We start from the raw sequence: 24,141 nt of genomic DNA, 5'->3' as shown, positions 1-24,141 counted from the left end.
TACACTGAAACAGAGTGAACTGTAAATACCCATACTGTAATGGAGGCCACTTCCTTTTGCATCTACCTTAAACTTCTGCAGATAGACTTCAGTACTAGCAAGCCCATAACAGATACAATAAAAATCTAGAATTTGGGGGGGTATTTAAGAGGGCAGAACATAATGTGACAATTCACTTTGGAACATTTACCAAAACTAACAAGTTCTGTCTCTTTTTGATCTGCTTGATTTTGCAGAGCGAGCTCCTGAGTGGCAAGTGTTTTATATTACATGAACTGTCACTGACAGCTGCCTCGGACCATCAGATGACACTACACAGTGATAGAAACACTCAGAAATGTAATAAAATGGTTTAGTTAAATGCCCTAAGAAGAGCAGTATCCCAACACACAGCGTTCCCCAGACTCACACCCTCCTTAGGGTATAATTTTATTTTTCTTATTTTTATTCTTTTGTATTTTTCATAGGCATTAGACTATGGGACTCATCATACTTAAATTGAAGTTACTGTCAAAAGCCAGAGGATCTGATGTTTTTGAACACCCCTAACAGCTGGCAACTGTAGAGACTGGCAACTATGGAGACGAAGCCCTACTGACAACCCCAGTTCAGGGTATAAAATCATGCCCTGCTCAGGTTACAGCCCGCAGCAGCAGTTTTGGGGAGAAGGGCCTCGGGGAGGGGGGCGGGGGGCGAACAAGCCGCCTTTTGTTTTTAGGAGGACAACGTTCCCCTTCCCCCGGCTCTCGGCTCCTCCGCCCGTGACCCGGCCGCGCTCTCCCGCCCCTGTGCTCGCACCTCCCGTCTGCTAGGCCCCGGCCCCGCGCTAGGCCTCTCCTCCCGGCCCGGCCCTCGCAGCGGCGCGGCGGCTCCGTTCCCCCGGCTGCGGGCCGGAGCCTGTTCCCTTCCCCACCTCTCGGGCCTTACAAGGCACCGCGGGCCGGGCGGGAGCCGCGCGGGGCAGCGCGGCCTGCGGCGACGGCCGAAGCCTGGGCTGGAGTAGCTCCCCCCCCACCTTCCCTGCCCTGCTCCTCCTCCTCCCGGGCCCGGCGGCCGGCGCGGCGGTACCTGGTAGGGCTGCGAGTCCCCCCTGCGGTCGTGACAGCTGCGGAGAAGGCGAAAGAAAGAGAGAGAGAGAGAGGCGTTAGTGAGGGCCGTTACCGGGCGCCGGGAAGGGGCCCAAACATGGCGGAGGCGGGGGGAGAGCCGCGGGGCCGAGGAGGGGATTTACCCATCACTGAGTCTCTGCTGTTTCCTCGCATACATTACCATCAATGCCCGGCCTGTGTGTGTGAGTGTGAGGGGACCAGGAAGGGACGGCCGCGGCCGGGCCTACGGGCGCCGAGGGGGGAGGAGGGGAGCGGCGCTCCGCCTCGCCGCCGACCGGGGGCAGGGAGGGGGCAGGGAGGGAGGGGGCGGCTCGGCAGCTGTGCTGGGAGCGGCGCTCACGGGCCCATCTCCGCCGCGCGCAGCCTGAGGGGAGACGCCGGCAGCTCGGCCCCGCTGAGGCGCTCCGGGAGCGCGGACTCCGTCGCTGCCGCCGCTGCCGCCTCCTCCCCCCGCTGCGCCCGCCGCCGCCGTCGCCGCTCCTCCAACTACATCCGGGAAACTCGGGCGACGCCGCGCTCGGTTAACGTCGGCTCTTTTCGGCTCTTTCCGACGCGCTCCGTCCCCTCTGTCCCCTTTGCTCTCGGGCGACTCTGCCTTCGGCAAACATCGGCAGTCTCCGCCGAGCCCAACGCCCTTCAGTCTCTCCCTTCGGCAAACATCGGCTCGTTCCGTAGCTCTCCCCCCCCCTCCGGCCGGCCCGCCTCGTCCTCCACTCCCGAACGCTACCTGTCTTCGGAAAACATCGGTTATTTCCGTAGAGAGGCTTTCACGCTCTCGTCGGGGTGACGCCGCCTTCGGAACCGTTCGGCTATTTCCGTGACCTGCGCGGCCGTTGGCGGGGCGCGGCCGATTGGCCGAGGGGAGCGAGCGGGGGCGGCAGCGGCAGGCAGGTGGGGGCGATGGGGGGGGACCGCGAAAGGAGCCGAGGTGGTGCGGGGGGGATAGGAAAGGGAAGGTCTCCCCTCACTCACCTCCCCCCTCCCCTTCCGCCCGGCGCCTTGATGTATAGGCAGGAGCCATTTTGTGTACGTTGGGTTCGGCGAGAGGCGCTCGGTAGGGAGTGGTTGTTAAAATGTCCCTGGGGAAGCGGCTGGCCGGGCCGCAGCCCTCCTTCCCTCTCAGCTCCCCCTGAGGCGATGGCGGAGCTCGGGCCGCCTCACGCGTGGAGGGAGCGGGTGAGCGGGACGGGCAGCGCTGCCCTGAGGAGCTGGGAGTGCTCCAGCCCTGCTGGGTTGGATGGGCCCACGGGCAGCATGAGCTGCTGGGTGGGTGCTCTGCCCACGGCATGGTGTTGGGACTGATAGCCTTGAAGGGCCCCAAACCATGCAATGATACAGAGCCTGAATCTTGTCGTGCCTCCTTAATGAAAAGGGAAGTGACAAGCACCCCTCAGAACTGGCCTGTAGCAGTACATCTTTCCCCACAATGCTGTGTTTAAACATAGCATCACACTATAACTATAGTTTTTCTCTCTGTTCTTGTTTTTGTGTTAACGTGCAGAAGGCTGCAGCTGAGAGGACACCTCAGGAAACCATTGGACAGACAGGAGCAGAGGATGACCCAGCAGGGAGCTGTTCTTCAGGGTTACAACAATGAGCTCGTTAAGTGTATTGAAGACTTGTGTATGCAAAAAGAGGAGCTGAACAAACAGATCCAGCAAGCAGAAGAGGAGAAAAGCAGACTCCAGCATGAAATTCAAATCCTCAATGAACAGTTGGAGGGGGTGTGTGAAAACCTGGCTCAGAAGGTAGCTTCGCGGAACGAGCTCGATAAAATTCTTGCTGAAACTGAAGCTGCTTACATGAAGATTTTGGATAGTTCCAGAACTTTGCTTAGTGTCCTGAAGAAGGAAGTGGGAAGCTTAAAGCGTCCGCCAGAACTGAAAAGTAATGTAACCTGAAGCTGTTAAATGTCTGCACTTCCCAGTTCTAAAATTCCACTAGGTGAGAAGGGGTCAGACACAGCACCCTGTGACAGCACTATGAGCTGAGGGGCCTTTCTTCCAACCTTTCCACTTGCCCATGATTTTTAAATGCATTAGAAACACTGTAGATAAAACAGATGAAATAAAGTTGCCGTTTTCTTATTAAAGAAAGTTCATAATCATAATCGCTCTTAAATCACAGCAAAACTAAATTGCAGATATGTAGCTGAGCTAGATTTCAGGCTGTCGGTTTGGACATAGTTATGCTTCAAGGATCTTCTGAAAGACAGGAAAAATGTTTTATTGGCTGGATTTTGGCTGGTTACTGTGGAATGGCTGTTTGATAGAATGTTACTTGAAATCGGGACAGAATGCTCGCATTTTTTCCATTGCTCTTTTGCCCAAAGCTGTGTTCATGGCTTCTCTGAAATCCTGCTGTCTTTCTCCCATATCCTTTTTTTCCCCTTACCTACATGTCTAGACAGAAAAGCACTGTAGAACTAATGGATGCAAGTAGCTTATACTTGTTGCTTGACTTTTAGGGACCAAGTAGGAATTAGTTTTTTAGCCTTCTTAAGGAGTCTGGACTTCTCTCCGTGATCCACATGCAGGCCCTGTTTACAATAATCTTTCACTTAGCTGGAATTTTGGAGGAATAATTTGAGAAAATGTGATTTAAGCAGGGTATGAAAGCTTAAACTCACAGACTATGTCAGGTTTGTGTATCTTCTGAAGCTGTACTCTAAAGCCTTGAGTAGAAAGGAGTTATGCTATGGTGAGAGATGGATTTGAGTGCAAGTGGGAGGCATGACCTTGCAGGGCACAGTGCTGCAGGGAGCTGTACAATATAAATGAGGGCCAACTAATATTGCAATAAGGCTGGAAAGAATAGTGAACAACCTAGAATGGAGAGAAATAAATGCATGTGAGAGGTCAGAATTGAATTAGTAGTAAACATGCAGCTGCTCGACATTCTTGTAGGTGAGATTTAAATAGAACCCAAGTAGGAGAATGGAGAGGATGTAAGAATATAGCAGAAATCTCAGTCTTGTTTCCTATTTCTGGTAGTTAGTAAATATGTGTGTGCATGCATTTTTTCCTGCTCATTCATGTATTATGGCAGCAGCTTTATGTTTAAGTCAAGCCTTCATAACAATTCGCTAAATTGGAGGAAATGCGATTGCAATCTCTTCTCTTGATAACTGTGTCTCTCAGGTGCAAGTATGAAGAGCATGCAGATATGAATAGCTTCAGTAATAGCTCTTCACCAATAATTATAAACATTTTATGTCCTGATTGCCATGCTACATCTTCTGCAGCGGGGATTAGCGAGACCGAGCTAATCGACAATTTACTTGTATAGCTTTGCCACCAGCTTCCCCTGAGTAATGCTGAGGTAATAAAATTAGATAATCTCAGGAGTGTTGCTATTGTTGTGGTGCCACAGTATTCGTGGCAGCTCTGTTTATGCTGAAGTGAAACACAAAAGCCAAAATGTTGTTTTTCTTTTAGTAGCAAAAAGGTGATTTGGCTGGGATGCCTCTTGGATCCCACCTCTGTCCCCTTAGTCTGGTTACAGTAGCCATTAGTTTATATCAAAATAGGATATCTCAGAAAAGGTACTGATTAAACAGCAAGGACTTAAAAAACAGCATGTAAACTGATTCATCTTACTGTATAAAGGGGAGTTTGAAATTGCCTACGTGAACAAACTTATATCATGGGAAGTTTGTTTACAGATTGGCAGAGCAGTGCAGTTAATTCCTGTTTTCTAATGACTACTGGCTTGCTTGTCTTCAAATAAGCCATAAATAATCATAAAATCATAGAATGGCCTGGGTTGAAAAGGACCACAATGATCATCGGGTTTCAATCCCCTTGCCATATGAGGGCTGGCAACCACCAGCCCAGGCTGCCCAGAGCCACATCCAGCCTGGCCTTGAATGCCTCCAGGTATGGGGCACCCACAGCCTCCTTGGGCAACCTGTTCCAGTGCGTCACCACCCTCTGAGTGAAAAACTTCCTCCTAATATCTAACCTAAACCTCCTGTCTTAGTTTAAAACCATTCCCCCTTGTCCTATCACTATCCACCCTTGTGAACAGGCGTTCCCCCTCCTGTTTAAACGCTCCCTTCAAGTACTGGCAGACCACAATGAGGTCTCCCTGGAGTCTTCTCTAAGCTAAACAATGTATCAATACATTGTATACAATAATGTATCTCCTTGTTTTGTTTGGGATGCTAAAACAAAACAAACAAACAAAGCATTTTAAGTCTTTACAGCTGTTTACCTCACAACCTTTATTGCCTCCAAGTGCAGCTGTATACTTGGAAATGTTGTATTTAAGTTCAGATTCATAACTGGAGGTCAATAGTAGTCTATCTCCAGGGCTATTGTCAAGTGGCTGCAGCCTGGCGGTCGTTGTGAAGTGCACCAGTGGAGCTGTAGCTCAAAAATGCCTCCTGCCTTTATATTTTATACTAACCCAAATTACTGTAATGCATCCTTTATTTGAAGTCCTAAACCCTTTTCATGTGCGTAGGTGTTCTGTCTTTTTATCAGAAGTCAGCTATATTGTAAATCTGGGCATAGGTAGCTTTCCTTAAACAGCTTAAGTTTATTTAGATTAGTTTATTTAGGAACCAAACTAAGACATTGCTAGACTAGAACTGGTAATATGGTGGTGACAGCAGCTGTGTAAGGTCAGCCTGCAAAGGAAAGTTAGCCTGAAATAATGAGACAGGTGATAAATCTATTTATTCCTGGCTTAATTTTTTGTTTTGTTAATTTATATATGGCTTTGAGGGTTAGACCCATTAAGCTATGTGTCTGTTGCAAGCTACAAGCTTTAATGGCAAAGTCTGGGTTACTGAGCTGTAGTGCTGGATCGGAAGCAATGTGCAGGGTGTGTTGTGCCTTATTTGCTGAGTGAAGAGACGTGGATTTTGAAATGCTTGTCTGTGATTGTTTCAGAGCTTCATTCAGATCCAGAGCACTGGGATCACTTCCTGAATTAACATCACGGTGTTTCCACCTGGCTTCCAAGTAACAGTGTGAAACTGAAGGAGAGGTGATGATTTCCCACCTTTAAAGCAATGTTTTCTAAGCATGAAATTACCACAGACAACTCCAGTGATCAGCTGGCTTTTCAAAACGTCGGACTATTAACTCCTGCCAAGTAAACTGAGTTTATGATTTATGTGGTGTTTGGTGGTTACCAAATAAACTTTTGGGTGCTATGTTGGAAGTAATTTTCTGAATGGAGGTGGTTACACAAACCACTGGGTAAAGAGCTGAGAGCAAACAGTCGCACACCATCCATAACTGGCTGCGGAGATGCTTCTGTTCAGTCCACACGTGGAATTTCTGCTACTTGCTTTGTAGGAACAGGAGTGAATGGACTGGGACAAGAGCTAATTTTAGGGGTGGAAAGCAAGGAGAGACTACAGATTATGTCCTAGTTTGGGAGGATAAATCCTAAGAGTGTATGATAGAAACTGATGTTTACCTCCTCTTAATTTCTGTTTCAGCTGCACTTGTGCAGAGCCACAACCTGCAATTGCTGCTACCCAATTAATCCACTTTTGGAAATCAACCAAGGCTGACCATAAGTCAGAACAACCTCCCTTATATTCCCTTTCTGGACTTCTATTCTCCTGGCCAAACAAGTTGGCAGGTTCTGTTCTGAAGTGGCCAGCTCCAACAGGAGGCTACAGAGAGCGCTGTCCAGAGCAGCAGAGGATCTGAGCAGAGCAGTGTCCTGAAAGAGGTGGTGCTTTGGCACTTTGCGAGGTGAGAGAGCCCCGAGCCTGAGCTTCCAGCCTGTTGGGTACATGTGCTGTCAGGCTCGTTATTGTTGTCTCCTACCTCGGTAGCTCCTAGGAACAGCAGTTGGTGAACTATTGGCATTGACAAAGAACGCAAAATCCTGTCAGTTTATCAGATGCACCCAGTGTGTTTTTCAGATTGATTTTGAAGAATGTCAGGTTTTTTGATTCTGAACATGGTGAATGCATGAGGTTTCCTCAGGCTTCATAGAATTTCAGAATTGTCTGTTCAAATGCTGAAGCGAGCTGTAATCTAACCAGACAAGTGAGTCTTAGACCGCAATTCCAGAATTTAGTATCACAATTCCATTGAGTTTTTGAGGTATAAATGAGCCATACTCCAAATGGATTAGGTGGATTAAGTTAAATTGGAACAAGACATCTATGCTGAAACAAGAGTATTCAGAAGACTGTTAGTGAAAGGATTGAATTTCTACTGTTAATTCAACTCTAGGTGAGTCCTGTGCAGGAGACTGGTATCTATTACTCCTTAGGGGGTTCTGCCTGTTGGAAGAAATTTGAGTTAGAAGATGTAGCTCGGGGCAGTTGCTGAAATTATCCTTAACTTCAAGATGTAGTTTGCATCAATGGCTGAAATTACCCTTAATATTGAGTAGATCCCGAGTTCTTGGGTTTTTATATATGAAGTAGATAAAACACTGTGTACCACTTCCAATAACTGCTTTATACGCTTTTTCAAACCAGAAGCACTTAGTTTGCTCTTTGCCCCTCACTGCTTTATAAACCTGTATTTAATTTCTGTGGTCTCACTGTGTTGCTTGACAGTTGTATTTCTCAGTTGGTCTTCAGATAAAGTTTCGTGCAGTATCCAGCTTTATGTAAAAGCCAGATGTGTGCAGGGGATATATTTAACTGTTAATTAGGCCTGCAGAAGAGGGGGTTGTATGTTGTTTCATAGCTTTATCTGATGGGATTTGTGCTGAACGGAGTCAGAGGTGTTTGGTTTGATCCTCTAGAAATCACGTTTTTGTAATGGGTAAAGGCTCATAAAAAGCAGTTTCACTTTTGCAGCAGTTTCAAAAGTAGGCTCACAAGGTCTTGTGGGATGGTACAATCAGTGCATTTTGTCTGTTTCTACAAGGCAAGGCTACAGGCACACCACAGCTACTGCTCTACAGTCAATTAGATGTAAAATCTGAGCATGGACTTGAGTATCTCCTTTAGCTGCAGCATTGAAAATAGTGGTGTCAAACCCACCACATCGGGGAAGAGGCGCAGAGCAGCCCGAGCATCGCCCTCTGGAGGTGTGACTGATCACGGTTCCACCGCTGGGAACAGGAGCTTCGGTTTCTCTGGCACATTTCACCCCAAAGCACGTGAGGTCACCTCCCTATCTATCATCAGAATAAGTTCAAATTACTATTTTTAGTGTTATTTTTGCTGTGATATTTTTATGAACCTGTTGATAGAAGAGACCCATTCTGATCAGATGTGATTATGAATCTCTTTTCCAGAGACAAATTCTTTCTTTTTGTATTCTACAGGCTTTAAAATGTCTAAAGCCTCTTCTTTCTTGGCCAGTCAAAGCACTGGAGATGAAAACCAGCGTGATAGTTGAGCTCCTGGGATGCGTTTTTATGTAATCAATATTCAGAGCTGAACTTTGTTCTAAGTCAGATGCTTGAAAAACAAAGAAAGTAGCAGCGATTCTTCATACAATTATCCAGTAGCAAAAATCCTGCTAGAGATTTGTGCTGCTTTCTAAGGGCAGTGCTTGCCAGAATGGACAAACATGGGGGTCTTCTCATTTAATATCAGTCCTTCATCAAGAATAGTTGCTGGCTTTAAAGGAAGAGATGCTTCACCCTGAGGGGCGTGGGCCAAGGAGTGGGGCACTGTTGTTAGTGCAGCTCATCATAAAGGGTTATGGGGCAATTCAAAGCACGTGGTTCTAACAGTCACATTTCATAAAGCAAGCTGAAAAAGAGCAAACCCTGTCCATGCTGTCAGTCACAAGGAATGTGGTATCTGATCACAACCAAGTTAGCTTTAGAAGCAGGAACCCAGGTATAGCTGAGAGCAGTGCATCAGCTGCAGTGATGGGCCCAGAAAGGGTTACCTTACCCTGCCAAAACATGGTTGGCAGGATGGACAGCAATGGTATATTGTGCACTCAGGAGTTACTGGACTTGCAGGGCCATGCCTCCAGCATTTAATGTGGGATTGATTATACATTCTCAACCCGTGTGTTAGGGGAAGGACAGAAAGAACAGAACAAACACGTGTTTTTTGCTATATGTCACATTTTATACAGTGCCGTGATGATATTTAAAAGTATTACTCACTTCTCCATGGGTACATCCAGCACGACAAACCACCCCTGTTCCAGAGCAGCCCCTCACACTTCCCAGTGCTGCTTTCTCCAGCCCCTGCTTGTAGACCTTTGGGAGCTGACCATAGGACGTGGGTCACAGAACAGAAAGACCTGCCAGTCACTGCTAATTGATTACTTTCACATCTCTAACCTTGTTCAGATATCTTGTCTTTATAGATCCCATCATCTTTCAAGCTGTTCAACAAGCTACTTAGTACCTTCTGTTTGTGTGTGTAACAACACCAGGCATTTGTACCAACATCCTTTAAGGGATTTCTGAGCACCGAGGCTCTTCTGATGTTTATATTCAGTAGTGGATCCGCATTCAGGTTCCTTACAGCATTGTTCTGACCTTATGTAACAGCAGCAGGCTGTATGGCAACCATTTCTACCACAGCTTTTGCTTTGCGTTCATGGAACTGAAATATCCTGGCAAGTCAGGAACTAGTGATGTGGATGGATATGGCTCTTCCACTGAGAAAATAAGTTGGTTCTATGAACACATTAAAAACTTCTTTGCTACAGGACAGATGACACCTGACAGCAGTATTCTCTTATTTCACACATTACAATAAATATGTGGTTGTGTATAAACACACATATACACACACATATATATGTGTAAAGTATTTCACTAAGTATCAAATGTTCTAGGTAGAAATTGGCCTGGTATTTCAATACTGTCTGCCACTAGACAGGACAACTTAAATAGATTGGTCATTAAGTACTTTCATTAGGTCACATGCCCTCTGCTTTCAGGAATTCCTATAGCCTTACTGCTTAAATGCTCACTTGTAGCCCTTTCCTCTTTTTCATGCTGTGTTGGCTTTTGTCAGCTGCGTTGTTTCTCCTCCTGCAGTTATCCTGGTCCCTGGCCCCTCACTAATCATGTTCAGTTATCCCAGTCTGCCAACCAGAAACACACTGCTCTTCTGCCATGTGTGGGTTGGAGATACTTTTGTTATCTTCACGTTGACCAGATGTGTTTGGGCATATTGGAGAGGAAGAAAAAACATGCCAAAAAAGGCCACCTGTTTGCAAAGATAAATGGATTTCACTTCAGTTTGACAATGCCACAGATGTTCAGGTTGGGCAGAGTAAGAAAGTTATTTGGCAGAGAAATGATAGACACCTGATCTGAGAAAAGCTGTATGCGATGAAAAAATCCATGCTAACTAGATTGGCTTTTAGGCTGAGGGGGTAGGTGGATGGAACCTTGCTCTTCATCTTCCTGACGCACTCTGGAAATCAAAGATGTTTTTTTTCTGTCATTGAGAATATCCTTATACCAGCAGACTGGGACTTCATTTAAATACATCTGATGTGGTAACACATGTCTTGGGAATAATACAGGGATGCCATCCAGACGTGTAGGGGTGGAATCAGGAAAGCCAAGGTCAAACTGCACTTGGTGAGGGATGTGAGGAATAACAAGAAGGGGCTCCATAGTACATTGGTCAAAAGAGGTAGATAGGCAAAGGAGAGTGTATGCCCTCTGATAAATGAGAAGGGAGAACTGGCTGTGACAGACATGGAGATGGCTGAGGTACTCTGTGAGTTCTTTGGTGGCAGTCAGGCTTCCCGTGCATCTCATGTCCCTGAATCTCAAAGGGGAGTGGGGGGCAGGGGAGCAATATCCCTCCCACTGTAAGAGTGCAACAAGACCAAGACTGCTTCGTGAGACTGAATATGTACAAGTTTACAGGGATGCATCCCAGGGTTCTGAAGGGGTTGGCTGACGTGGTTGCTAAGCCTCTCTCTGTCTTATTTGAAGAGCTGTGGCTGTCAGATGAAGTCCCCAGTGACAGGAAAAGGGAAAACATTACTCCTATTTTTAAGCAAGAAAGGAAGACCCGGGGAACTACAGGCCAGTGAGCCTCACCACTGTGCCTGGGAAGATCGTGGAGCAGATCGTCCTGGAAGAGATGCTGATAGCACTGATATATATACAGGGTGACTTGTGTTTGTGCCAGAAATGACTGCACTGTGTTTCAGAAAAGGCTATAATTGGGTTAAAAAGAGGAAAAAGGAGCACAGTGTTGGAGCTTGCAAACCAATGATCTCATTGATGAAGCCGGGTAATTCTTCACACGCTCTATCATAGAGTGATTTCATTTGGAAGGGATCTTAAAGGTCACCTAGTTTTCTGAATGTGCCCTATACTGCAAAATGGAAAACCTGTACAAAGGTAGAGTGGGACATGCTCACGGTAAGGCTACTTGCAAATTGTTACATTGAGGCACTGTATGTATTCAGCAGTTTTCTTTGTGATCCTTCTCCACTTTACAAACTAATATAATCCTCAGTAAGGTGCATTAGAGATAAATGTTCCAGATACAGAGTGGAAGGAGAGGCAATTAACGCATGGCATGCTGTGAAATCTCTGGGTACCAACAGTTTCTGTTCAGAATTTTATAATGTTTTAAGGAGCAATTTGGTTTTCCTGCTATATGGGGTGTCCGAATGCGGTTTCTGAAAGAGGACAGCAGCTCAATCATTTTCACACCAGCTAAACCCTACAGGTTTGTACATAGGTTTCTACTTTTATCAAATAATAGCAAAGATTTGGTGACAAACTGGTTCCTCTGGACCACAGAAAATTCTCCTTTCTTTTATTAGCACGCATCACTTCAGCTCTGACGAGGGGAGAGCAGACTTATATGCTGTGAAGGAATCCAAGGCAGAGCAGTGTCTGGTGCAGGCCTCCATCACACAGAAGGAAAAGCATGAAAGGACAGAATTGCTGGCCTTGATCTCAATTGCTGGCAGAAGTAGCAAGTGAGAGGGCTTTTTATTTTTTAATTCCCTCCCCCCTACATCATTATAGGTCTGAGTATGGAAAGAATTTTCTTTCTCTTTAAAGGTATGAATAATAATAAATGGGATAATCTGAAAGAAAGAAAAGCCAGTTCCATAAGGGATGTGGGTAAAGCTGCCCCATGGGAGCTCTATTTTTTTCCCTTCAGTAAAAAAAGTCATCATGCAAATTCTAAAATCCAGCAGCCATTGAAGGGAAAGGGGAAACAACAAAATGCTGTGTTTGCCTGTAACTGTGGACCAATTATTCTTCCAATAGCTGCATTCATATGTGCAGTTCCCTGGTTACAAAGAATGTGGATTTTTGGCCTTGAGCCTGTTTATCCATTTTTTATTTATTTTAAGTGAGCTTGGTGATGCAGTAGACTTATTGGTGATGATTTAGATATGAAATAAATCCATAGCTGTTAGTAAAACCATGTATTCTTATATTAGTGTAGCTGTGGAGCATTACAATGGCCATTTTAACTTTACCAATGTGTATTATATAGTTCTAGATGTTAGTGAAGTCAGCAGCAAGCAAACACAATGAGGTGTGAGTTGGCTCCCATGGACTTCAGTTAAATCTTCCCTCGTTGCTTTGCAGGAACACTTTTGTTTTAAATAACTTCTGCATTTGGTTATTTGGTGGGAAATGCTTTAAAGAGGTCTGAGATGTTTGTTCTGTCTAACAGCACGTGTCCTGGGTAAAGCAGTATTTTGCCTGAAGAAACTGTGGGTGCCCCAACCTGGAGGCATTCAAAGCCAGGCTGGATGGGGCCCTGGGCAGCTTGACCCACTGGGTGGCAGCCCTACCCATGTCCATGGCTGGGGTTTGAATGGGCATTAAGGTCCCTTCCAACCCAAGCTGTTCTGTGACTACCAAAGCACTTCTTGTTTCTGCCTCCCATGGAGCTCTGCTCACTTCAAGCTTCTCCTTGTTTTGGGACCATCTGTGCCTGTGGTTTGGACTCAGATCAGAAATGGAAGCTCTAAGAAAAAGTGGTTGGATTTAAATATGGCAATAGGTGATGGCTTGTCTTCTCCTTAGCTTTACTGTTCAGAAGGGAGTTCTGAGGCACCAGGGCTACACAGGCAGAGAATGTTTTGCTACAGCTGGACATGAAGAATCATTTTCTCACATTTTTCCAAGCTCTGTCTTTGAATTCACCTGCCAGATATGTTAAGGACAGTATTTGTTCTGAGCCAGGAACTCTCAGCTCAGCCTTCCCAACCCCTTAATCCCACCTGACACTGGTGAGCATGTGGGATGAGGTGCTGCAGGGTGCTGACAAGCACAGCAATCTGGCAGTGAGAGCAAGGCGGTGATGCTGCATGTAGTTGGGGCACATGGGCAGTCAGGGCAGCTGGGGGTCTCATCTCTGTTTCTGCTCTGTCCCTCTTCCCCCTTGAGGTTGTATCCTGCTCCCAGTAAAGGAACAGCTGAAAACACAGAAGCAGGAAAACATGAAAGGCTCAGAAATAAAAGGCAAATATGACTAATTCTGGATCTTTATAATGACTTAAAAGATAGTCTCACAGTTTGTATCTAGCCTGACGCATGCTGTTTTGAATGCTGGGTGCTGGTCATGCTCTGAAGTCCCAGTGTTATATTTCCATCAAACAAGATGCCATTCTGTTGGCTTTATGAAGGGCACTCTTGCAGTCCATGGTTGTTGGTGCTACAGCACACCCCTTACTTTCTGTCTATTAACCTTTCAGCTCCCCCATTAGTGGGGGCAGCTTCGGCAGCTTCATTCTGTTCTGCAGCAGCTGTGGGTCTCAGTGGTGCTTCAGGCTGAAGATGGGGTGGGGGCATCTCCAAACATCTCAATGCATTTAGCTCACTGAAATCAACACAGGGAACACAGAGCTTTCTTTGGAGTCTGAAAGGCTGAAAATATGGACACAACTTCGGCTGTGTGTGGGGCAGGAATAAGAAGACATCTTAGGACAAGTGGCATCAGAAAAAAGGGATAAGCTGTTCAGAACATCCATAGAGATCAAGAAGAATTTTCCTGAGAGGAGGATGTCCCAAGGACTGCCAGAACTGCCCATTTCAAAAAGTGTTTTGTATTAAAAAATATCTGAACTCAGTGCAATACTTATCACAATAGAATAGAAGTAATTAGGTCCTCGTCAGCAAAGCAGAGATGAATTTTTATGCCATTCCACAATTACCCCTGACAAATGTTTTTCATTTCGCCAGAACAATAGCAAGGAAGCTCTGTGGGTGTCATAATAAGAGATCTAGACCTGAATGATTTGTTTCAGTCATCACTGAGAGGGGACAATAGGAGGGACCAGGATGAAAACATAGAAAACAATGAATGGGGCCGCTCATAATTTTGGCTCTCATCTTTCATTAATAAATCTCATGGTAGTTTGTGGTTTTCTTGAAGCTTCAGCTCCCAGATTCATGGAGTAAATAAGAACCTGCATCGTCACTGCAGAAAAACAAGTTTCCAATTTTCACCACTGCAAGAAAACTTAAACTAATACAGTGCAAGAAAAGGAACTGCTTTTGGTTCTGATCTGGAATAACTCCTGGGGCTGATGCAGGGCTGCCCTGCTGCCCTCCTGAAGTGGCAGTGGTGAGAAGCATTGCCCACTGACCCCCATGCCTTTGCCCCCCCGCCTCCCCTCCGGGGGAAGCTGCCATTGTTCTCTTTTATTTGCTCTCCTCTCTCTGTAAACCAGCAGGGCTGGAAGCAGAAGGACCCAGCTCTCCTCGTTAGAATAATTGGGCTGATTTATGAGCGTGAGATGCAGCTCGCAGGCTGCAATGTTACCATTGAGTTGGGGTGCCCGCTGCCCACCTGGGCTCTCAAATTTCTGCTTGTCTCGCACAAAGAAAACACACAGGGAGATACAGGTATAAAGCTTTTTTCCCCTTCCTTGAAAGCTGTACATCCCAAGATAATATGACAGTCTAATTAAGATACTGATGGGAAGGGGGAAAATCCCATGTTGGACCCTTCCTTAGCATTAAATGAGTAGAAATTTTGGCTTGTAAAACAGTCCCTGAGGGGGTTCACTACATCACAGCAATACTGGGAGCTGGTGCTGCCTCATTCCCCTCCTGTGCTGTGACAGTTTTGTGTTACTTTTTGGAAGGGGTTATGGACTGGGATTTATGAATGCCCTTTTTTTTTAGCAAAAATATTACAAGTGTCTTTTATTAATCTCTCTGTTCCTTGTTAGCTCCAGGAGCAAATACAGTGCACTTCCCTGTGAGGTGTTTATGGTCACCTCCACCAAAGAACTGTACCCAGCACAGCCCTCTGCTAACTGGAGGCCTTTGCAGTGCTGACAGGTAATGGAATCATTTTGTGAATCGTGCTTCTTGTGAATTGGGATGTTTTATATGAGGGCAAGCTGATGGTGCCAGCTTCAGGAGAGGCTATTCATGTTTCAGGAGTGGTTATTCATAGTCAAGAGCCCTCCACGTTGTAAAGCCCCTGTTTGGCCTCTAAAGAGCCTCTGTGAACCTGGGGAGCTCACGATGTAACCAAGGCAGAGAAGCCAAAGCAACAAGGGAATGAAACATGTTACAAACAGGCATGAGATACCTGTTGTGTGCCCAATTGCCTGTATCACACACTGCCTTGACATATCACAAAAGCAAATCAGCAGTGCTATTTTCTGCCACCTCCGTACTGTCTCAGATGTGCCCAGTGCTTGCCAGACACAGAGCAGGACTCTCCTTCAAGTCTGAAGCAGGAGAGAGTTGATGGTGGTACCCGCTGGGGCCTGGGCAATTTGCTGCAGCCAGAAGAGCTCTGGCACTTACCAGCGCCTGCTCTCTTTGTGTTCACCAGAAAACAGAAGTGACAAAAAATCTACCCAAGTTACAGCTGTGTTGTTCAGAACTCAGTGTCTGGATGCACATATACACAACCTCATTCTTTTTTTTTGCCTCCACGCACAGTGATTTCAATGCTGATATGGGGTGTTGCCATGGGAAGGGCTTGGTACTGATAGTGATAGTCTGTGTGGAAGAGCCACGGCTGTGAAAGAGGGAAATGGTTAAAATGCTGTGCAATGTGCCCCTCTCCTAAATGATCACACTGTACTTGTTTTCCCTCTCTCTTCTCAAAATTGCTGCCTTGGGGAGGTAAAGAATTACCATTGCCATAAACCGTAATCAGGATCAGATGTGCTAAGGGAAAGGCCTTGCTCAAATATCAAAGAGGCCTTAAGCTGCCAAAACACAGTGAGAGGCAGGAATCCCCAGGGAATCAGAGCTGTAATTTATGCCTGACCTTCATTCTAACTGGGAGATGCAGTGGCCCCATGAAAGCAAGTTTTGTTCTGTCTGTCTGGGGATCCTCATGGCATTGGTGCCACCCACCTGCTCCAGGGATGTTCTTCTGTGCCGAGCTCCTTGCAGCAGTGACAGCGGCCCTGCTGCTCTCTGGGGCAGCGGCTGCTGCCATGGTGCCCAATTGGCACTTTGGCATTGCCAGAACTCTCACTGTGCAGCTGTTGTCTGGGTTTGGAAGCAAAGGGAGATAAGGGAGATGGTTAGTGGCTATGGTGGTGATGGGTTGGTGTAGATGGTCTTAGAGGTCTTTTCCAACTTCAGTGTGATTCTCTGACTGTGAGGAGGCCATGGTATCTGGATCAGCTCTCAGCCATTCAGCCACAAGGTCAAGCATTCCAAGAGAAAACAGGCTGATGTCAGCTCTGCAGCCTAAGGTGGAACGCAGCGAGGTGAGGCCTCAGCCCTGCAGGCACTGCCTCCCTCCTCCATTCCCCAGAACAGTGTTCAGATGCAGGCTCTGCCCTTCCAAAAAGCTCATTCTAAAATCCAGAAGTGCTCTAGGAAGAGTCCCACTCCTTTATATTCCTTTAGGGTATGCTGTGTGCTGTCCAGTGGAGCCTTGAACTCCTGCAGTTCTCATGTGCCAGGCTGTGGAATGCAGCCCATGCAAACACCTGGCTGTCCCTCTCCTCAACCTGAAGGCTGCAGGCAGGGCCCCCTTGGTTCCATTAGTAGTGTTTGTCATTCACTTCTTACGAATGCGAACCAAAAGGCTTGTTATCAAGTCAGAAATAGGATCAGACCATCAACCCTGTCTGGGAACAGCCCACTAGAAACTGGAGCAGTCATTGTTTGTCATAGGAGTAACCTGCCCTGGTGCAGCTTGTAGCTGTGGGGGATTTGCAAGGCCTGGCCCAGGGATGGGGCAGCAGCACGGCCTGTTGTGAGGCTCAGAGCCATCGTGGGGCCCATCCCAAGGTGCAGCAAACTGTGTGGAGAAAGCCCAGAGCACAGGCTGCAGTGAAGAGCCTTTTTTATACAGAACAGTCTCAGCCACACAGCCGTACAGCCATACAGCCATGACTCTGTCCTGCCCAGCCCCAGGCAGCAGCTGTGTGCATGGCACTGAAACCCCAGCACCGGGCTGTGATGCCCAACCAGCCCGTCTGCCAGACATGGCCCTTCAGGTAGCAAACCTCCCGCAGTTAACGAGATGGAAGAATTCAGGTTAAATTACAGACACAGCCATTTTAGGGGCTCGCTCTTCCCGGCCGCGCTGCCGCCCGCCAGCAGAGGGAGTGAGGGAGCTGAGTTGTCCAGGTCTCTCTGCAAAGCCTCTCTCTGCCAGAGAACTGAAATGGAGCTTGCTCTCAAAAAGTGCTACAGAGAGAACAGATAGGAAGATAGGAATCATTTTCAAAGATTCAACATATGTCTGAATAAGCAAATGCAATGTTTCATACCAACCTTTTTTTTTTCTGCTCTTGTTCATGAGTGTTGTAAATACTTTGAGAGTTTTCATCCCTTGTTATGCTGCACAAAATTTAAATACGGGCACTCCAGGAGGGCAGAATTGCTGTGTCCTTTAAACAGAAAGGGTAAGTGAAGCATGTGGCTCATGGTAAAGCCTGCATCCATCCCACCTAATTACAGGCATCTGAGAGAGAGGTCTGACTTAGAAGCTGGCTTGTCTTTGCTTCCCTCTAGAGTTGATGGATAGACCTGGCACCTCCAGATGGTGATGCAGCAGACACAGACACTGAAAATCCATGGAGCCAACCCCAATCAAAAAAGACGTGTGTGTGGGGTGTATGATACATCATTTTAAAGAGAGATCTGTAATTGTGATGCTTAACTCAAACTGGAAACTGTGAAGTAAGAATCCTGACTCTTGTTAAAAAGTGCACAAGATGCCCCGTAGTTGCAATGTTCCTGTCAACACCCATTAAGGAGTGAAATAAATAATCCTCGGGCAGAACTATTGTGGATGGGCTCCCAAAACCTGCGAGTAAACCCAGGAAGTAGCTCAGGAGTGCAGAAAGGTCACAGGCAACAAGCTGTAATTCCTGCTCGCAGCAGACCAAGTTCTGCCCTCCTGAAATTACACTTTTGATTTAACTATGTTTATAGTAAGCAAAGAGCAGATGCTGGGGCAGAGTGGGAATGTGTGCAACCTGCTCATTCCTGCCAGAGGCCGCAGCATCCCACTGACACCCTGCAGATTCCTTTGCTGCCTGGGATTCCTCATCCCTTACTGATCTGACACTTCTCTTGCTGTTTCTGGGATCATGGCACATACATTTTAAACGTTCATCTTTTGCACCTCAGTTCCCGTAGTGCTGCATCTGCCTTTTGGCTCAAGGCCACAATCCTAGAGGTGTTGAACAGCTCAACAATATTCATCCTTAATTCTTGGGGGCTTTTAGAAGTCCTGAGGGACGTCTGCCTGCATGCTGAGGCACCTAAAATCCTTTTGCAGTCTGTTCCTTGCTTAGGCCAGTGGCTGCTTTGTTCCTCCAGCTGCCTGCTGGCAGTGCAGAGGCAGGTTTCAAATCAGGTATTACAGCAGCAGGCAGCCTGATGGCAGCACCTCACAGTCTTTTTTTTCACAGTTTCGGCATCTTTTTGCCTTTGAGCTTTTTTCTATGTTCTGTGCTAAAACTGCTGTAAGAACAGCTGCAAGAAAACAGCCTACTGCTTCCATCAGCGAGAAGAGGGGCAGCTCATCAGCGGGCAAACACTGCACTGATCAAGTTAGGAAATATTTTATTAGGAGAGCCACACCTCTGTTGCACACTTGGCCATTAGCACTGTTGAGGAAATCACAGTCTGGCCACTGCCCAACCCAGCCAGTGTGGGCTCTCATGCAGTGCACCCTTCCCAGCCTTATGTGCAATATCTGTCCGCTGCACAGCTGCAGGGGCAGGAGCTCAGTGCTTCCCCAGGGCTGCTCTCAAGGCATCCCAGGGCTTTGTGCCTCAGCCTGCTTACACATTCAGGCTTTCTTCCTACAGGACCCACAGGTCCGTGGGGAAGGGGGTGCTTCTGAGACTCTCTGGTGCCAGTTTTGATTCTTCTGTGCCATGGCTCGTTTGTAAAGGTCAGTGCTTGGGCAAAAGTGAACACTGCTGCCCTTGGCAGAGATGGAAATTGGCAGAGATTGGAAATCTCTTATTTGCCAGAGTTGTTCCTTCATATTTCATGTTTCTCTCAGCAGCAAATACAGATGCAAATCTCCACATGGTAACCTGCGTGCAGAGCTGCATCCTTGTCCTATTGTCACAGACCCGTCTATTTTTATCCCATGCATGTGAACCTTCCCCATCACAGACCTTTACAGTGAAGCCACAAGCTTTTACCTTTCCTGTACCTCTCCTGTCAGAGGCAAAATGGGCTGTTCCTTTGATTTACTGATCAGCAGCATCTGATGTGTCAGGCAATAGTGTGAAGTGCTCTGCAGGGATCCTCATATCCTGCATTTCCTGTGGTGCCAGACCTCCCTGCCTCATCTCTACACAGCTCTGAAACACTGTTAGAATAGAAGTGAACCTTGACTTGGGCAGTTTCTTTTCTGATATTTTCTCTCTTGTTAAGACAAGCATGTATGATATCAGAAGCGGTTATGAAAAAAGGAACGCAGTGGGTGGGAAGAATGGCAACAGGAATTCAAAGAGGAAGCGGTCAGAATTTGCTCATAACTTCTGTGTAACAGCTCTTCTCTTGGTTCTGTGTGTAGGGAAAACCTATTACAGCAGTTAGGAAAGGGAAACATTTCTGTTTCTGAGCATGAGAACCAGACTCCTCACTGCCCAAAGCTGCCCAGCACGTTTTATTCAGTGGTGTGCTTAGGCTGCAGAGGTTCATTGCATGATGAGTAAAATGCAGTGCGTGTAATTACACACTGCAGTTTGCTGAAGGGCCCTGTGTTAGCTAAGTCCCATTTAGCTCCCACTTTCTACAAGACCTTGCTTTCTTTACAAAAGCGTAAATTCCACTGGTATTTCATTTCCTATTTTTGTTTTTATTTTTGCACATTAGAAGTTTGGTGTTACAAGGATGTGAATGGCTTCTGAAGAAGTGTATTTAGATGATGAGCATGACCATCAGGTGGGTAGAAGAAAGGAGATGCCCTCCTGTGCCAGTGGTGCTGCCATGCTCTGTGCCACGCCAATAAAGGGATTAGAGGGTTGAAACCCTCCATTAACTGCCTCCAGCACTGTCTGGAGTGCCACTCTCAGCTGGTTTTGAAGGCTCTTGTTGCTCTGAGTGTAGCTGTGCTGGAGTTGTTTGTTACGGAGCTACAGCCTGTTCAGAAGATATGAGCTTATGCAAATGTCAACTAATGATAAATAAGTGTCTTTAATTTATTTATTAGCTTTGGAATTAGTGGAAAAGAGCTTCAAGGGATATTGGCAATTACCAAATTTCAAAGCTGTTTGTTAGTGTTTTACCTCTACAGTTGAAAGTAGTGTTTTTGAAGAAGCAACAGTTGAAAGGAAGTGTGATGTGGCTTTTTTCTTTTTATGGTCTTTTCTCTGCAAATATAATCTTGCTTATTTTCCACTTCAACTTTCTTTTTTTCTTTTGAAACTATGATTGCAAGTACAGAACACATCTAGGGGGACCTGAGGACACAGGGACCACCAAACCAATTTCATATTGCAAGCTCAAGTCTTTTAGCTCTCATTTACAAATGTTTTACAGCTACAAACCTGCTAGTCTCCACACTGTAATAATCATGTAACTTTTTGAATATTTTTGCCTACCAACCATAAGATAAAATCTAGCAATACGTTGCTAATATATGTGAGATGTTGCAAGCTTTCCTGTAGATCTGGAAAGGGGGAGAAACTTCACAAATTCTGATCTGAAAATTGCTTTTCCTTCCTCTCTGTACAGATCAAGGACACAAAGGCTGCAGTCCAACCTCCAGCAGTGAGAGAGTCCAGTTTTTCCCAAGCTTTTGATGCTGGGAATCCCACACAGAGATGGAGCCTCTGCCTTTGCAATCACTTTCCACTCCCATGACGTTCTTTCAGGTTCATCCTTTCAGTGCAAAAAGCCTTTCTGGGCCCTTGGTCCTAGAGAATGCCTGAAAGTGAGTAAACCTTTATGTCTCATTTAGAGACCTTTCCACATCTGGTGGTGGGAAATGTGGAAAGAGCTGCTACCTGCACCACTGTCATCAAAAGGCAGTCACACCAGACTGGACATCTAACACTGACTTGTGGCATGTGATGGAGGACAAGAGTAAAATTGCAGAGCAAGGCCTTGCTGTGGTGGAGGCCAGAATGACTTGATTATGTTTATTGTGGCAGAGAGGACTCAGGCTCATTCTCAGGAAGGCAGAACCACCTCAAGGGGTTTCTTTCAAGAAGAAATCTCTACATGCCTAGAGCAAAACGTAGGCGAGAAGCATGGAATAAAGCCCTGTTATATGTCTTGAGCTTAAGGGCACCTGAGCATCATCGGTATCTAAATAAACATTTGTCCAGAGATGCAGCTATCTTGCTGGGATGAGCAGTTCCATATCTTCTCATCTAAGACAGCAGAATCCGTGACCACTTCCATTTCAAAACACATCATAGAGTATCTTCTGCTGTTTGTGCAACAGCCTAGAAGGTAAAGCTCATGCTCTGGAAAACACAGATCACTTTAATTTCCTTCTCAGCTGAAAGGATTTAAATCAGTTGTTCCAAAGACAAGTGAGTCAGTAAGCTATGAAATGATGTGGGTAGGGAAGAAAGTGCGCCTCTCTCTTTGAAGCTGGGTCACTAAAAGTCCAAGAGTGAGATGGTGGAAGGGGAGGAAATGTAATAGAGTCTGCAGCCTGCAAGTTGGGCACTTAACTGTGAGTGTAATACCAAAGCAAAAGATGTACGGAAACTAGTCCCATGCAAAAATATAAGGTATGTTTCTGTGGCCTTTGGAGATCAAATGTGGGGTTGTTGTACTTTGCAGAAAGGAAGCTCTTTGTTGAAAGAAAATTCTAAAAGATTAACAATATAGGAGGATTTTAAAAACTTTTCAGAAGGCAGAATGTAAAGTCTAACGCAGCTTTTTACTGCAGTGTTCACAAAGTTCTGATCTACAGGTCCAGTTTTTATGACTATGTTCCCCTCCTGTTCCTTACAAGCTCTGCATCTGCAGTGCTGCAGCATGTAGAGTCCTCAGAGCCCATGGCATAGCAGTTTCACGAGCTGTTAGTCCAAGTTTTCAGGTTGCTGAAAGGCAAAGCTGATGTAAAATGAGCAGATTTTAAGTCACGTGGGTTTTCATTTGCAGCCCTCAAAACTTAGAATTAAAAAGCCTGAGAAATTATTTCCAAAAAGACCGCAATTAAAGAGGAAAAGTCAAGCTGGCTGATTATGGGGAAAATGTTTATACTTCCCTTGTGGATCAATGTTGCATCTTCAGAATTTGGATGGTGTATTTCTTATGAAAACTGCACGTACTTTGTCACTGAGACATTCTCTCCTTGTCTGTACCTTTATGGCCATGGCACTACTGAGCTGCTCCAGTGGTTCTCAGTTGTGTGCTACTAGTGAGCAGGGACAGGAGAACAGGAGGGTGCCAAGGGCTCTCATTTCTTTGATGTCTGCCTGCCTTCATACAGCTATGAGCTCTGTCAGAGCTCACCCTTCCTGGGAGCCTCAGGGCACTTCTGGAAGTCTTCACAATCTTCTCCTTGAACTTCTGTAATGAGCTATGCTTTATTCTCTTTTAAAACGACAAGTGGGAAGTGAGTTGTCCTTTTCAAGCTTCCTCTGCCTGTTGCCTCTGAGGGAGGAGGGAGAGGCTCCAAATTCCCACTGTTCCTCACAAGCTGAGAATCAGGCAGCTCTTGGAACACACAGGATGCTCTCCATGAGGCCGTATAATACAATACTCACCAGTCACTCTGTTGAAAGCAGCAGGTCTGCTTTTTAAATACAGGTTTTCTAAATTGTGAGCAATACAGGTGATGTAGTAATAATACTGAAAGCTTGTTATTTGCTTTAAATTCTCAATCACAGCTGCCATATGCCTGGAAAAATTCATTCTAGCTGAGTCTGGGTTATGTGATAAAGGACACATCTGGAGCTGAGTCAGAGGCTCATTTACTCTTTATCTGTGGCAGAGGGAGCACCATAATGAAAGCAGTGACTGTGACTGCTCCCCTACAGAAGTGCCAGCGTTATTGTACTCACTGTAAATTCATGGGAAGGAAACTTCACAGGCTTTTTTTTTTTCTTTTCAGAAGTGCAGGCACATTTGAACCAAGATATTCCTGCTTCTCTCAGCTGCCAGGTCCTAAGCACAAGACGCAGTGTTTTTTGTTATACTTGTTATCAAATACCTAGTGAATAATCAAATTCCCTGCTCTGGTACAGCTGTGTCATTAGGTAAAAGCAGGAATTACTGAACTTCACCCTTGTCAGACAGCATTTTCGCTCTCTGGCTGCAGAAAGCAGGTCTGCAGTGTGCACACAGCTGGACCAGCTCCCCATGTCCTGCACAGCTCCTCTGAGCAGTGAATCCTATGCACATTGCCAGCAGCAGGGAGCACCCAGCCAGAGGCCATAGGCTGCTATAACATATTCACATGGCTTTTTCCAGTTTACTTTAAGAAACAGAAAACTTACCTGTGAAGAAAAATAAGAATATTCTGTGTTGTAAAGGAGAACTTGGCCAAGGAGTAAGAAGCTGTATCTGATGCAGTGGGGTTGACTGTGGAGAAGAAGAGTTTAATAACAGTATAAATATCTGCTTAGACAGTCTCTAGAACCAAGTCACACACAACATTTCTTGTATATAATTATTTTAGATAATGCCCTGATTTTAAGGAGCCCCCTTTAATCCCATTCTCCCTAGGAAATAAAGCCTCTGCATCCTCACTGCC

The 24,141-nt window shown here is 46.1% G+C and overlaps 2 protein-coding genes across 18 annotated transcripts in view; one reads left to right on the top strand and one right to left on the bottom strand.

Moving 5' to 3' along the window:
- The window catches only part of WAC (WW domain containing adaptor with coiled-coil), a 51,658-nt gene extending 49,696 nt beyond the window's left edge, over positions 1-1,962 (bottom strand). For 2 of the 5 annotated variants that reach the window (XM_015853210.2, XM_015853211.2), the window contains exons 1-2: positions 1,232-1,690; positions 1,069-1,105 (exon numbers count right to left, since the gene is read on the bottom strand). In XM_015853210.2, the coding sequence (XP_015708696.1) occupies positions 1,069-1,105; positions 1,232-1,272 (78 nt within the window). In that variant the 5' untranslated portion in view covers positions 1,273-1,690. Of the gene's footprint in view, positions 1-1,068; positions 1,106-1,231; positions 1,691-1,836 lie in introns of those variants that run through there. The other 3 variants (XM_015853212.3, XM_085538776.1, XM_015853214.2) reach the window with 3 other exon arrangements.
- LOC107308940 (microtubule nucleation factor SSNA1-like) lies at positions 950-24,141 on the top strand. Of its 13 annotated transcripts, none has more exons than XR_014943117.1 (5): positions 1,154-1,291; positions 2,611-3,053; positions 6,565-6,826; positions 20,298-20,366; positions 21,159-24,141. XR_014943117.1 is itself a non-coding variant. In XM_085538784.1 (3 exons), the coding sequence occupies exons 1-2, from the start codon at positions 1,275-1,277 to the stop codon at positions 3,008-3,010; spliced, it is 417 nt and encodes a 138-aa protein (XP_085394910.1). In that variant the 5' UTR covers positions 1,154-1,274; the 3' UTR covers positions 3,011-3,053; positions 15,197-15,288. The 13 variants fall into 13 exon arrangements, 9 of the variants coding, with proteins under 9 accessions (XP_015708706.2, XP_085394910.1, XP_015708701.2 ...); XR_014943118.1 differs by lacking the exon at positions 1,154-1,291 and adding an exon at positions 1,948-2,000; XR_014943120.1 differs by lacking the exons at positions 1,154-1,291; positions 20,298-20,366 and adding an exon at positions 1,948-2,163.

This window comes from Coturnix japonica, chromosome 2 (genome assembly GCF_054131305.1).
Source record: "Coturnix japonica strain WE chromosome 2, WE-NBRP24, whole genome shotgun sequence".
NCBI classification, from domain to species: Eukaryota; Metazoa; Chordata; class Aves; order Galliformes; family Phasianidae; genus Coturnix; species Coturnix japonica.
This window is presented reverse-complemented; position numbering and strand designations above follow the sequence as displayed.